General features: G+C 41.9%; 1 protein-coding gene across 4 annotated transcripts in view; it reads right to left on the minus strand.

Moving 5' to 3' along the window:
- LOC122540028 (corticotropin-releasing factor receptor 1-like) overlaps positions 1-15,112 on the minus strand; it is a 345,294-nt gene that overhangs the window by 26,543 nt on the left and 303,639 nt on the right. For 3 of the 4 annotated variants that reach the window (XM_043675338.1, XM_043675337.1, XM_043675339.1), the window contains one exon: positions 392-433. The exons of the other annotated variant lie outside the window; for it this stretch is intronic. In XM_043675338.1, coding sequence (XP_043531273.1) covers positions 392-433 — 42 coding nt within the window. The remainder of the gene's footprint in view (positions 1-391; positions 434-15,112) is intronic. 4 annotated transcript variants of the gene reach the window in all.

Raw genomic sequence — 15,112 nt, forward strand, 5'->3', positions numbered from 1 at the left:
ATCAGAGGCGAGGGACAGAGGACAGGATGGGGTGTCTTTGACATGTTCAAATGCTTGTATAAATAATTGTTGTACAGACATTTTGCCAGAATAGAGCAATACCTTTAGGAGAACATTTCATATACATTGCAAAGAACTGACATGTTGGGTGATATAAGTGTCAGTATGTTAAAAACAGTGAGAAGTCCATCAGTAATTATGAGTATGTTAGAAAAGGAAAGAACAAGTTAGTCATAGGGGTGACAAAATACTTGAGAGGAAAAGAAAGTGAAGGGTCTGGGAGCTTCAGATGGAGGTTAGCTTGGGGTCTGTGTGATAAGAATGAACTCTGTCAATTCTTCATCAGCCAGAGCAACTGTGCCCTGCTGAAGCAGGGATTTCATTTCCTTACCTCACCATTCAAGAAGCAGTAAAAGATGGAGACAAAGAAGCCCTGTGAGGAGAGAAGAGACATTTTAAGAATCATCCAACATTGAATTCAAACAATACAGATCCATATGGATCATTCCCCCTTCATAGCAGGAATTGAACAAGTTTCCTACAGCAAGAAATTACACAAGTAGTTGATATGTACCTGTGGTGGGGATTTTTTGGAGTTGATAATCGAAGATGAAGTAGCTGAATATCTTAAAATTTTTCAGTTAATCAGGGAGAGCCAGCATAGATTCATGACAGATAGGTCATGATTGACAAACGTCACTGAATGTTTTGAAGAGGTGACTGAGGCAGTGGACAGGGGGATGTCAATGGATGTTGTTTAGAATAGATTACCTACAGTGTGGAAACAGGCCCTTTGGCCCAACAAGTCCACACTGACCCTCTGAAGAGCAAGCTACCCCCCCTCTGACTAATGCACCTAACTATATGGGCAATTTAACATGGCCAATTCACCTGACCTGCACATCTTTGGACTGTGGGAGGAAACGCAGACACGGGGAGAATACGCAAACTCCACACAGACAGTCGCCCGAGGCTGGAATCGAGCATGGGACCCTGGTGCTGTGAGGCAGCACTGAGCCACCGTGCCACCCCGTTTATATGGACTTTCAAGAAATATTTGATAAAGTCCCATAGAAGAGACTGTTAACTAAGAATTCAGAGCAAACTGCTGATATGTTTAGGTAATTGGTAGTTGCTCAAATTGACCAACGGTGTCTCACAAGGATTAGGGTGCTAAGGCCTCAATTATTCACATTAATTAAACACTTGAGTAGTGGCATAGAAAATCATATATCCAAGTTTGCTGACAACACAACGTTATGTGTCAATGTAGACAGTGCAGCATAAAATTACAAATGACAGATGATGACAGAACTATGGGAGATGGACTGGAACAGGATAACTCAGGGTATTTTCTAGATGGTATGAAGTTAAATACAATGGATGTCCAAAGAGATTTGGAGGTTCAGGTGAATAGATTTTTAAAATGTCATGAACAGGTTCAGAAAATAATCAAGAATGCTAATGGAATTCTCGCCTTTATATTGGGAGGACAGAAGTACAAGGATGGAGAACTTATGCAAAACCCTGATTGTATGCCACTTGGAATACTTAGGAAGCATATGTTGGTTTTGGAGGGAGTACTACGTAGGTTTGCAGAAATGAAAACTGGACTTTAGGGTTTCGGTTACGAGGACACATAATACAAATTAAGTCTGTTTTCTACAGGATTGAGAAGTTAAAAGGGTGACCTGACTGAAATCTTCAAACTATTTACAGGAAGAAACAGGGTAACTGAAGATGAACTATTTCCACTAGTCAGTGATTCTCGATCTAGGGGTGTGGTCTGAGAAGTAGGGCCAGACCACTCAAGAGAAATGTTAGGAAGAACATCTCTAACATTTCTGGAGTTAGTTCATAAATCAACCATGATCCCATTGAATGGTGGCACAGGCTTGAGGGGCTGAATGATCTTATGGTAAGTCATCTGGAGGATAAGAATGAAGAAGTATAAATGCAATTATAAAAGTCTTGAGTGAGACCACACTGGCATATTGTGTACAATTGGGTTGATCTCCTAAATTAAGGAAAAATAATATATGTCCTGTAGGGAGTGCATAGAAAGTAAACTGCACTGATTGTTGGAATATAAGGATTGTCCTATGAGGGGAATTTGAGTAGACTATTCCTGTACTCCCTAGATGGTAGAACAAAAGATCACTGCATTCAGACAAAAAATTTCTAAGGGGCATGGATGTAGCATATTTTCATTTCCAGAAGGCTTCTGATAATGTCCTTCATATGAGGCTAGTGGCAAAGTTAAAGCATGGGCTAGAGTAATCTGTTGGCATGGATTGAGAATTGGTTAACACTCAAGAACCAGAGTGGGAATAAATGGGTGGCAGGCAGTGTTTAGTGGGGTACTACAATGATCAGTTCAAGGGTGCCAGCTTTTCATAATATTATAAATGACTTGGATGAGGGAACCAAATGTAACATTTCCAAATTTGCTGATGACACAATACTGGATAGAACAGTGAATTCTGACAGGGATGTAAGGAAGTTTCAAGATGATTTAGACACGTGAGTGACAAAAACAAGGCAGATGCAGTACAATGTGGCTAAACGTGAAGTTATAGAGCCATAGATTCACACAGCAATGAAACAAACCCTTATGTCCAATTTGTCCATGCTGACCAGGAATCCCAAACTGAACTAGTCCCATTTGCCTGCATTTGATTCATTTCTCTCTAGACCTTTCCTATTCATGTACTTGTCCAAATAACTTTTAAATGTTGCAAATGTACCCACCTCTATCACTTCTTCTGTGAGCTCATTCCACATATGCACCTCCCTCTGTGTGAAAAGGTTGGCCCACAATTTGGTGTGAAAAGCAGAAAGGAAGAGTATTATTTAAATAATGATGTTTTGGGAAGGATGATTTCTCAGGAATTTGGGTGTCCTTGCCCACCAGTCAATGAAAATAAACAGGTAAGTGCAGCATACAATCGGCAAATGGTATGCTGGCCATCATTGCAAGAGGATGAATTCAAAAGTAATGATATCTTACTGCAATCATACAGGGAGTTATTGAGACCACACCTGGAGCATTGCATTCAGTTTTAGTCTCACTGCCTAAGAAAGGATATACTTGACACAGAGGAAGTTCAGCAGAAGTTCACAAGGCTAATATCAAGGATGGCAGGACTGTTCTATGGGGAGAAATTAGTTCAACTGGGCCTTTATTCTTGAAATATGTAAATTTTTAACAGTGCTGGACAAACAAATGTAGGGACAATGTTTTTCCTGATTGGAGAATCATGAATTAGGGGACACCGGATACAAGGTAAACCAGACGTTTCATCCCCTGTCTAGGCGACATCCTCAGTGCTTGGGAGCCCCCTGTGAAGCACTTCTGTGATCTTTCTTCCGGCATTTGTAGTGGTTTGAATCTGCCGCATCTGGTTGTCAGTTCCAGCTGTCCGTTGCAGTGGCCAGTATATTGGTGTGTGTGTATACGTGTGAGACACAGTGAAAGACACAAAGTGCACGAATCTTTATTCAATTTCCATCACATCAAAGGGCAGTGCTGTGTGATCAAAACAGTGAAGGGGAGGGTAGGGACTAAATCAAAATAGAGTTGGAGGGAGAAATGATGCACTCCACTCCCCGCGGCGCCCACCTCTCCCTGAACAACTCCAGGGTGTTGGTGGACACCGCGTGCTCCTTCTCCAAGGACACCCGGGCCCGAACGTAACTGCGGAAGAGGGGCAGGCAGTCGGGCTAATTGGTGTTCATGGATGCGGATCGTTAGCTGTCTTCCTGTTTGTCTTATGTAGTGTTTTGTGCAGTCCTTGCATGGGATTTTGTACACTACATTGGTTTTGCTCATGCTTGGTATCAGGTCCTTCGTTCTGGTGAGTTGTTGTCTGGGAGTGGCTGTTGGTTTTTGTGCTGTTATGAGTCCTAGTAGTCGCAGTAGTCTGGCTGTCAGTTCGAAAATGCTCCTGATGTATGGTAGTGTGGCTAGTCCTTTGGGTTGCGGCATGTCCTCGTCCCATTGTCTTTCCCTTAGGCATCTGTTGATGAAATTGCGCGGGTATCCGTTTTTGGCGAATACATTGTAGAGGTGTTCTTCTTCCTCTTTTGCAGTTCTGGTGTACTGCAGTGTGTTGTGGCCCTTTTGAATAGTGTCTTGATGCATCCATGAACACCAACTAGCCACGAAACGACACGACCAGCTATCCTTAGTAGCCACACATGCAGATGACAAGCAACATGAATTTGACTGGGACAACAGTACTATTATAGGACAAGCCAAACAGAGAACAGCCAAGGAATTCCTAGAGCCATGGCACTCATCCACAGATTCAATCAATAAGCACATTGACCTGGACCCAATATACCGGCCACTGCAACGGACAGCTGGAACTGACAACTGGAAGCGGCAGATTCAAACCACTACAAATGCTGGAGGAAAGATCATAGAAGCGCTTCACAGGAGGCTCCCAAGCACTGAGGATGTCACCTAGACAGGGGACGAAATGTCTGCAACACAAATTCCCAGCTCAGCGAACAGAACCACAACAACGAGCACCCGAGCTACAAATCTTCTCACAAACTTTGAACAAGGTAAACCATTTAGGACTGAGATGAGGAAACATTTCTTCACTTAAAGTGTAATAAACCTGCAGAATTCTCTTCCACAGAAGGCTGTGAAGGCCAAGTCACTGAAGATAGTCAAGGAAGAGATAGATAAATGTTTCAATTTTAAAAGTATCAAGGGGTATTGAGAGAAAGCAGGCATGCGACATTGAGATAGAGGATGAAGAATGATCAGATTGAATGGTTGAATGGTCTGATCCTGCTCCTACTTTCTAATTTTCTGTGTTAATTAATCCATAATTTCCAATCATCATAGCAGATATTGCAGCACAATAAACCTGTGAGCAAAGTCATGATTTGGACATACCGGTGTTGGACTGGGGTATACAAAGTTAAAAATCACACAACACCAGGTTATAGTCCAACAGGTTTAATTGGAAATACACTAGCTTTCGGAGCGACAATTGTGGGATCCCACAATCACCTGATGAAGGAGCAAAGTGTACTTCCAATTAAACCTGTTGGACTATAACCTGGTATTGTGTAATTTTTAACCCTGTGAGCAAAGTTATAGCTATCAAAACAAATGGGATAGTAACAAAGTGAGTACAAAATTGGCTCAGGGCAGGGCACAGACTGTGTTTGTTAATGGCTGGTTTGGACAAAGGGAAAGCTTTAGTGGAGTTTCCCAGGGATTATGTTGGCACTCTTACATTTCCTGAGAACATACCTTAGACCTTTATGTACTAGGTAAAATTTCAAATATTGCAGATATTTTGAAATGTCAGGATTTGAAAAAGGAGTAGAAAAGTTGGTAGAATAGGCAGTCAGTTGGAAGATGAAATTCAATGTGGAGAAATGTGAAGTGGTTCATTTTGGTAGAAAGAACATGGACAAACAATACAAAGTTAAACTTTCATTTCTAAAGTGAATACAGGAACAAAGGGACATATGTTCATAAGTAAGTCAAGGTGGCAACACATGCTAATAGCACACAGTATGCAGTTTTTTAGGTTTTATTAATTGGGCCATTGTGTGCGAGAACAAGGAGAATATGTTGAACTTGTTTTAACACTGTTTTGACCTCAAGCTGTGGATTTTGTACTGTTCTGATTACTGTTGTTGAGGAAGGATGTTAGAACGCCTTTGGAAAGAGTACAGAGAGATACAGATGAATACTTCTAGGGATAAGGAATCTTAGCTATGAAGATAGATTGGCAATGTTAGAAAAAATTTCCTTGGAGAAGCAAAATTTGATTAGAGGTATTCAAAATTATGAGGGATCTGGTCAGATTAGATAGCAAGAAGTTTGTGAAAAGTTGAGTAAGGGCAAAAAAGAAATCACATCATAGCTGAGTAAAGAGCCAAGCTTTTCACTTTGTACTCATCCGGACAGACTCAAGAATGCCAACTTTCAAACGGACCTATAATTTATATCTGAGGAAGGGATACTGATTGATTGGCAAGTCCACTCTGATTGAGGTTTTGCCATGGAAACATACCAGGGAATAATTGTCAGAGAAGCTTTTGCTTAATTCAAAAAGACATAGCACTTGGATATACTATACACTATATGTAACTACTAGCAGCTGATAAACAACTCTTAGCAATCTCAATGCGCTGTCAATATCTGAACCTGTATTCAAGTAACATGAACCAGGCAATGAACACATTCAACAAGAGGGATTTTAATCTTCTCCCCATGACTGTCAATGGAATTGCCATTGCTGAATCCCCCACTACCAACATCCTGGGGATTGATCCTATCATTGACCAGATACTGAACTGAACCAGCTAGGTGGAGCTACGACAGCAGATCAGAGACTAGTAATGTAAATTTCCTCCTGACTCCCTAACCATTTTCTACCATCTTCCTGTATTCACATCGGAAAGACAATGTTGTCGAGAAGAATACTGAGATACAGGTGTCTACACTAGATGGGATTGACATTCACAAGGAGGAGGTGTTATCAATTTTGGCAAGTGTGAAAATAGATGAGTCCCCTGACCTGGATGGGATTTATCTTGTGATTCTCTGGGAAGCCAGGAAGGAGATCGCAGGGCCTTTGGCTTTGATCTTTATGTTGTCATTGTCTACAGGAATAGTGCCTGAAGACTGGAGAATAGCAAATGTTGTTCCCTTGTTCAAAAAGGGAGGAGAGACAACCCTGGCACAACAATGCCTCTTCTTCATCAGGAAGCTTAGGAAATTCACCATGTCCATAAGGACCCTTACCAACATTTGCAGATGCACCAGAGAAAGGATTATATTTGAATGCATAACTGCTTGGCATGACAAATGCCATGCTGAGGACCATGAGACACTACAGAAAGTTGTGTGCACAGCCCAGACCATCATAAAAGCAACATCCCAACTACAGACTCCATCTACACTTCTCATCCCCATGGAAAGTTTGTCAACATCATCAAAGACTGCTCCTACACTGGTAATACTCTCTTCCAACCTCTTCCGTGAGGCGAAGATACAAAAACTTGAATGCATGCACCAACAGGTTCAAGAACAGCTTTTTCTTTGCTGAATGGACCTCTCTAATTTCAAATCTAATGTTGACCTTGTTTTTGTGAGCCTTCTGTGCAGCTATAATCCTGTAGCCTCACTCTGTCTAAATACCCTATGATTTTGTATGTCCTTGTACGTTATGATCTGCCTGCACTGCTCACAAATAAAAATTTTCACTGTTTGTAGGTATACATGTGACAACAATAAACCAAAACAAGTAACACAAAGGATAAAAACTAAAGCATTGGTGATATGGGTGGAGGGAAAAGCTGGTCAAGTAGTTCACTGGTTCCTGATCACAAGGGCAGCTGAAATATGCAGATCAGAATGCTGTTTCTCAGTGATCTTTCTATAGATACTTCAACTGGTTTGCAAGAGGCATAAGGATGACCTTATGCCTCTTGCAAACCATTTATAAAAGGTTTCTGAGTTATAAATTCAGAGTCACAGCTAACAACAATTGCTAAAGGAAAGATACAAAAAATAAATAACTGCAGATGCTGGAAATCAGAAACAACAACAGAAATTGTTGAACAAATTCAGCAGGCTGGCAGTATCTGTGGAAAGAAAGCAGAGTTAACGTTTTGGGTCTAATTACTAGCCCCAAATCAATAGCCATTTTGAAAGGTTTGGACAAATCAGCTGTAGCAAACTTGTTTATTTGTTAGGCTTGCTGTCAAAAAACAACATTTAAGAGACATTTGGACAGGTATATGAACAGGAAAGTTATAGAAGGTGTGGGTCAAACACAGGCAAATGGGACTAGTTCAGTTTGGAAAACTTGGTTGCCATGGACAAAAGGGTCAGGTTCCGTGCTGTATGACTCCAGGTTTGAAAACAGGCAGTGTCCTTTCAGATATTTATATCTTTCATCGGGGCCTGGGATTAAAAAGGAACCCTTTGTGCAATCATGGCTCACCCAAGCTACAATTGAATTCAATTTCATGGTGAAAGCCACTGTCCTATGACAGTGCCTCCTATTGGTTTCTTGGTATACCATCGGAGCTTTAATCATGTCAAGGTTTTCCATATTGACAATACAAATGGTTAAAGTTCCTGCGGACTTAATGTGCTTTTCTGCAATGGGAGACTGATCTGCTTTTTTTCTCCTATTCTCCTTTTCTCTGGAACTTTTTTTCTGTTTCCTCCATCCTATCTCTCCCCAGATTGTGGGAATTACTAAATCCAGGTTTATTCTGAACTAGAGATTTGAGAGTCACTTCCTTGTCATTTACTATGGTAGCCATGTCTCGAGTTAATTGAACCTTTCATTCCACCACTTTATTAAGGTTGTATGTGAGGCAGGTTTTGAATGCGAGTATTAGGATTATTTTCCTTTAATCCTTCATTGTGTGGTAAATTTTGAGTGGTCAACTCAGTCAAATGTGAATTGTTGAGTTCTTTTGAATTTGAGGAAGGTCTGAGTAGCTCCCGTGAAAGAATTGTTAAATCTCTGACAGTATGCTTCTGGCACTTAAGCACTGAAGATAGCACTTTTGCCTATTCATAGCTTGCACTGGAATGAACTTTTCTGTTTTTTTCTCTATAAGCTGACTTTGCATTAACAGAGTTAATACTGGCCACTTCCAGGTTAACACTTTGGAGGCTCACTTCAGCATAGTTTGGATAGGGGAGGCATCACGATACATTGGGAAATTGATGGTGGCCATTGAGTTTTGAATTACTTGTAGGGAATAAGTGGAGACATTCTGTCTGGAAATACCATCATCTTTAGGTATTTGGACAACAAGTGAACAGATATTGTTTGTACAGAGTTTAATGTAAAATAGAATCATCCCATTCAGGAACCAACTTCAAACTCAAAGCACCATGCAATGGAGAAATAAAACTTCTCTTAGCACATTTTTTTCTTTACTCATTCCTGGGATGAGGGCATCATTTTCTATAGAGCATTTATTGCCCATCCCTAATTGCCCAGATGGCAGTTAAGAGTCAACCACATTGTTGTGTGTCTGTAGTACACCTAGACCAGACCAGGTAAGAATGGCAGTTTCCTTCCCTGAGAAATATTAGTAAACCAGATACATTTTTCCAATAATTGACAATGGATTCATGGTCATCGTCAGACTCATAATTCCAAATTTTCTTTTTGTTTCTTGAATTCACATTCTACCATCTGCTGAGGTGGGATTTGAACCTGGGTCAAATGTATATCCATCTCTCAACCTGGAAGCCCCGGATAATGTTCTGGGTCACAGAGTCATAGAATCCTTACAGTTTGGGAGCTGGCCATTCAGCCCATTGAGTCCACACTGACCCTGCAAAGAGCATCCGACCCAGACTCACTGTCTACCCTATCGCTGTAACTCTGCATTTCTCATGGCCAATCCACCTAACACATCTTTGAACTGTGGGAGGAAAACAGAAGCTCTGGAGTCTTGCTACATCCAGTCGTGAATGGTAGAGGAATCCCACAAAGACACGGAGAGATTGTGCAAACTCTAAACAGATTGAACCCAAGTCCCTGGCGCTTTGGGGCAACAGTGTTCACCACTGAGCTGCCCTTTTATTTTAAAGGATAACATTATTTTTAAATGTCATCTATATCTAATCAGCTTTTTATTGTAGCTTTTTTTGTCACCACTAATTATGCAGAAAAGAAATTCACAATATTTTTCCATTCTGTATTTGACTGATCTACGTGAAGCATAATGGTCAATATCTTCTTGGTTTTCTTCTTATAAACTAGCAGAATTGAATTCTTCTTAACCGTCAGTCTAAAAGACTGGATTACAATTGTTGTGTTAATTTACAGACTTTTATCATATGCTACTATGGTTATGTCTAATTTTGAACTGATAAGACAACCATTGAAGATCCCTGTGTTTTCTACAAAATTGAAGCAATCCTTTTACAGATAACTTAAAGCAATGTGGTCTTAAATTGGCAGAGAATATATGAAAATATGGCTAACATAATCAACCTGACCACTTCCAAGGGGCTGTTGAATTTCTTTCAGACTTTGTCCGTATTCATGAGGGTAGATTCTTCAGAATGAATGCTAAATCCATTACCATCTCATGAGTCATGGGTTCTATTCCCACTATGGTAACTGATGGAATTAAATTTAGTCTGTGAATCTGGAGTACAAAGCTAGTCTTGACGACTGTGACAAATATTGTTGTAAAAACTCATTTAGTTCACAAATGTACTGTAGAATAGAAAATGTGCCATCTGCACCTGTTCTGACACATATAGAACTCCAGAAGCACAGAAAGGTGGTTGACTATTAACTCTGAAAAGGCATTTAAGGGTTTTTTTTCATTCATTCACTCATGGGTTCTGGGCTTCGCTGTCTGATCAGCATTTATTGCCCATCTCTAGTTGCCCTAAAGAAAATAGTGATGAGCTTCTATCTTAAACCACTGTAGACAAGCAGGAGGCTAGAAGAACACAACAAGCCAGGCAGCATTAGGAGGTGAAGAAATCAACGTTTTGGGTGTAACCTTACTTCATGGCTGCTTGTCAACCTTGGATTCCAGTATCTGCAGCTTTTTTGTCACCATCTTAAACCACTGCATTCCATGTGTAGTAGATACACCGACAAGGTTCTTAAGGCATCATTGAGGATAGCGATCTTATGAAGCCTCTTCCACCATTGAGTTGTTTAATTGTTCACTACCATTCACGACTGGATGTAGCAAGACTCCAGAGCTTTGATCTGATCCATCAGTTCTGGGATTGCTTAGCTCAGTGTCTCGTTTACTGCTTGATGTTTAGCATGCAAGTAGTACTGCTTAGTAGCTTCACCAAGTTTATAGCTATGCCTGGTGCTGCTCCTAGCTATCCCTCCTGCACTCTCCACTGAACCAAGATTGATCCCCTGGCTTGATGGTATTGGTTGAGTGGGTCATTTGCCAGGTCATGACATTGCAGATTGTGTTGGAGTACAATTCTGCTGCCATTGATGGTTCATAGTGCCTTATGAATGCCCAGACTTGAGTTGCTTGATCTGTTCAAGGTATGTCCCATTTAGCACAGTGACAGTGGCACACAATACGATGGAGGGTATTCTCAATGTAAAGGGGGTCTTTGTCTCCACACGGACTGGTCTCTCTTCTGCCATGGACAGATTCTTCTGCAGCTGGCAGATTGGTAAGGATAAGGTCAGGTATGTTCTTCCCTCTGGTTCCTCATCACCTCCCACAGACTCAGTCTAGCAGCTCTGTCTGTTAGGACATGAACAGCTCAATCAGTAGCACTAATGTTGCTGTCACTGTGCCCTTGCTATCCTCCATTCTTCGTCCGAGTGCTGTTCAACATGAAGGACTACAGATTAATCGGTCAAGGGAGGAGGGCACATAGTAATGAGCAAGAGAGTTCTTTGCCCCATGTTCAACCTGAAGCCATGAGACTTCATAGAATCAATGTTGAGAACACCCGGTGCAACTCCCCCCTGACTGTATACCACTTTGTCCACATGTGTGCTGGGTCTGCCCTGCTGGTGGAACAGGGCATATTCAGGGACAGTGATGGTGCCTGTAAGGTGTGATTCCATGAGTATGATGATGTCAGGTTGTTGCTTGACTCATGGATAGGCACTTGGCAGTTAGTACAAAGAAGGGTGTGTCTGATCTTTGAATAGGATAAAAGACTGGTGCAACATTGAGGGCCGAAGGCCTATACTGTGCTGTATGTTCTATGTTCTATCTGTGAGACGGCTCTCTCAATTTTGGCACTAGTCTCAAGTTGGTATTCAGGAGAATTTTTAAGGGTCCACAATCCTGTTTTTGTTGTTGTCATTTCCAGTGTCTTGGACAACACTCGTTTGTCCATCTGGTTTTATTTCTTTATTGAGCCTTCATAGCAACTATTACAACTGAGTGACTTGCTAGGCCATTTCAGAGGCCTGTTGAGAGTCAACCACATTGCTGTGGCACTGGAGTCACATATAGGCTAGACCAGATTGGGAGAATAGAGATTTCATTTTATTGAATCATGTGGGTTTTTCCTGACAATCAACAATGGTTTCATGGTAACTGGTAGATTTTTAATTCCATATATTATTTATTCAATTGAAATTGTCTGTCGTGGGATTCAAAACCATCCCCAGATCATTTGCTAAGTTTCTGGATTGATAGTTGAGTGATGGCACTACCAGGCCATAGCCTTTCCCAATTAGAAATGGGAAACAAATGCTACCAAAGCACAAGCTGAAGAGAAAAAACATACATGCCACTTGTTCCCAAGTCTCTAATACTAATCATGCCACCATTAGCAGTTGTGTCAAGTTTCTTGGGTCCCAGTATCAGAATAAAGTAGCAGCTAGACTAAATCAGAAGCCTAGGCAGAAGTGGGTACTGCAGATGCTGGAGATTAGAGTCAAGACTAGAGTGGTGCTGGAAAAGCACAACAGGTCAAGCAGTATCTGAGGAGCAGGAAAGGTAAGGGGAGTTGCAGATAAAGACAGCGAGAGAGGGGTTGAGGGAGGGTGTTTTGGGTGGGGAGAGGGGTGGAGTGGTGAGGTAGTGATAGGGATACAGTCTGGTTGGCAGCTAGTAGCTGGAAGCAAGGATCAGTCGGTGGAATGGAAGGGATTAGGAGGGGCTGGAAAGGGAGTCGGCTGATGGGAAAGGAGGGTATTTGAAATTGGAGAACTCAGTGCCTACTTGCTGTTGTACTCTATGCACTTCTTAATAAAGGCAAGGATACTTAATGCTTTATTAACCTCTCTGTCCACCTTTCCTACTGTCTTCAATGTCTGTGTACATAAACGCCAGGTCTCTCTGCTCCTGTACAAAGAACAAAGAAAATTTACAGCCCAGGAACAGGCCTGTCAGGCCTCCCAGCCTGAGCCGATCCAAATCCACTGCATAAACCTGTTGCCCAATTCCTAAGCAACTATATCCCTTGCTCCCTACCTTCTCATGTATCTGTACAGATGCATCTTAAATGAATCAACCGTGCCTGCCTCTACTACTGCTGCTGGCAACACGTTCCTGGCACCTACCACTCTCTGTGTGGAGTACTTGCCCTGTGTATCCCCCTTAAAATTTTCACCTTTCACCTTGAAAGCATGACCTCTCATTATTGAATCCTTTACCCTGGGAAAAAAACTTTTCTCTATCTACCCTGTCTGTACCCTTCATGATTTTGTGGACCTCAATCAGGTCCTCCACCCCCCCCACCCCCCGTCTCCTTTTTGCCTAATGAATACAATCCTTACTTACTCAACCTCTTGTCATAGCTAACACCATCCATACCAGGCAACATCCTCATAAACCTTCTCTGCACTCTCTCCAAAGCATCCACATCCTTTTGGTAATGTGGCGACCAGAACTGTACACAGTATTCAAAATGCGGTTGAACCAATGTCTTATACAATTTTAACATGACCTGCCAGCTGTTATACTCAATACCCTGTTTGATGAAGGCAAGAATACCATTTGCCTTCTTGACCACTCTATCCACCTGTGCAACAACCCTCAGGGGACAATGGACCTGAACTCCCAGATCTCTCTGCTCATCAACTTTTTTCAAGGCTCTTCTGTTTACTGTATAATTCGCTCTGGAATTAGACTTCCCAAAATGCATCGCCTCACATTTTCCCGGATTGAAATCCATCTGCCACTTCTCTGCCCAACTCCAGTCTATCTATATTCTCCTGTATTCTTTGACAGTCTCCTATGCTTTCTGCTACTCCACTAATCTTCGTGTCATCTGCAAACTTGCTGATCATACCAACAGTGCCCTCTTCCAGATCATTTATGCATATCAGAAAGAACAGTGGCCTCAACACTGACCCCTGTGGAACACCACTGGTCACCTTTCTTCATTTCAAGAAACTCCCTTCAACGATTATTCTCTGTCTCCTGTTGCTCAACCAGTTTTTTTATCCACCTAGCTAGAACACCCTGCAGACCATATGACTTCATTTTCTCCATGGAAAACCTTATCAAACGCCTTACAGAAGTCCATGTATACAACATTCACAGCCCTTCCTTCATCTGTCAACTTGGTCACTTCCTCAAAGAATTCTATTAAGTTGGTGAGTCATGATCTCCCCCCCACAAAACCATGTTGTCTATCACTGGTAAGCCCATTCATTTCCAAATATGAATAGATTTTATCCCTCAGTACCTTCTTCAGCAACTTTCCCACCACTGACGTCAGGCTCAGTGGTTTGTAGTTACCCAGAATATCCCTATTGCCCTTCTTGTACAGGGGGACAACATGAGCAACCCTCCAGTCCTCTAGCACCTCATCTGCGTTTAAGGATGCTACAAAGATATCTGTTTGGGCCAGCTATTTCCTCTCTCGCCTCTCTCAGCAACCTGGGATAGATCTAAGAGCTAAGAGCAGCAAGGAGGGGACATGAAAGGTCCTTAGTTGGTAGGATTAGGGAAAACCCTAAGGCTTTCTATAGGTATGTCAGGAATAAAAGAATGACTAGGGTAGGAATAGGTCCAGTCAAGGATAGTAGTGGGAAGTTGCGTGTGGAGGCTGAAGAGATTGGGGAGACACTGAATGAATACTTTTTGTCAGTATCCAACAGGAACAGGACATTGTTGTCAATGTGAATACTGAGTCACAATTAAGCAGAATGGATGGCTTTGAGGTATGTAGAGAAGAGGTGTTGGAAATTCTGGAAAGGGTGAAAATAGATAAGTCCCCTGGGCCTGATGGCATTTATCCTAGGATTCTCTGGGAAGCAAGGGAGGAGATTGCAGAGCCATTGGCCTTGATTTTTATGTCCTCGTTGTCTACAGGAATAGTGCCAGAAGACTGGAGGATAGCAAATGTGGTTCCCTTGTTCAAGAAGGGGAGTAGGGATAACCCTAGTAACTATAGGCCAGCGAGTCTCACTTCTGTTGTGGGCAAAGTCTTAGAGAGAATTGTAAGGGATAGGATTTATGAACATCTGGAAAGGAATAATGTGGTCAAGCATAGTCAGCATGGTTTTGTGAAGGGCAAGTCGTGCCCCACAAACCTTATTGAATTCTTTGAAAAGGTGACGAAGGAGGTTGATGAGGGGAAAGCGGACTTTAGTAAGGCGTTTGATAAGGTTCCCCATGGTAAGCTACT

Source organism: Chiloscyllium plagiosum, chromosome 33, assembly GCF_004010195.1.
Source record: "Chiloscyllium plagiosum isolate BGI_BamShark_2017 chromosome 33, ASM401019v2, whole genome shotgun sequence".
NCBI lineage: Eukaryota > Metazoa > Chordata > Chondrichthyes > Orectolobiformes > Hemiscylliidae > Chiloscyllium > Chiloscyllium plagiosum.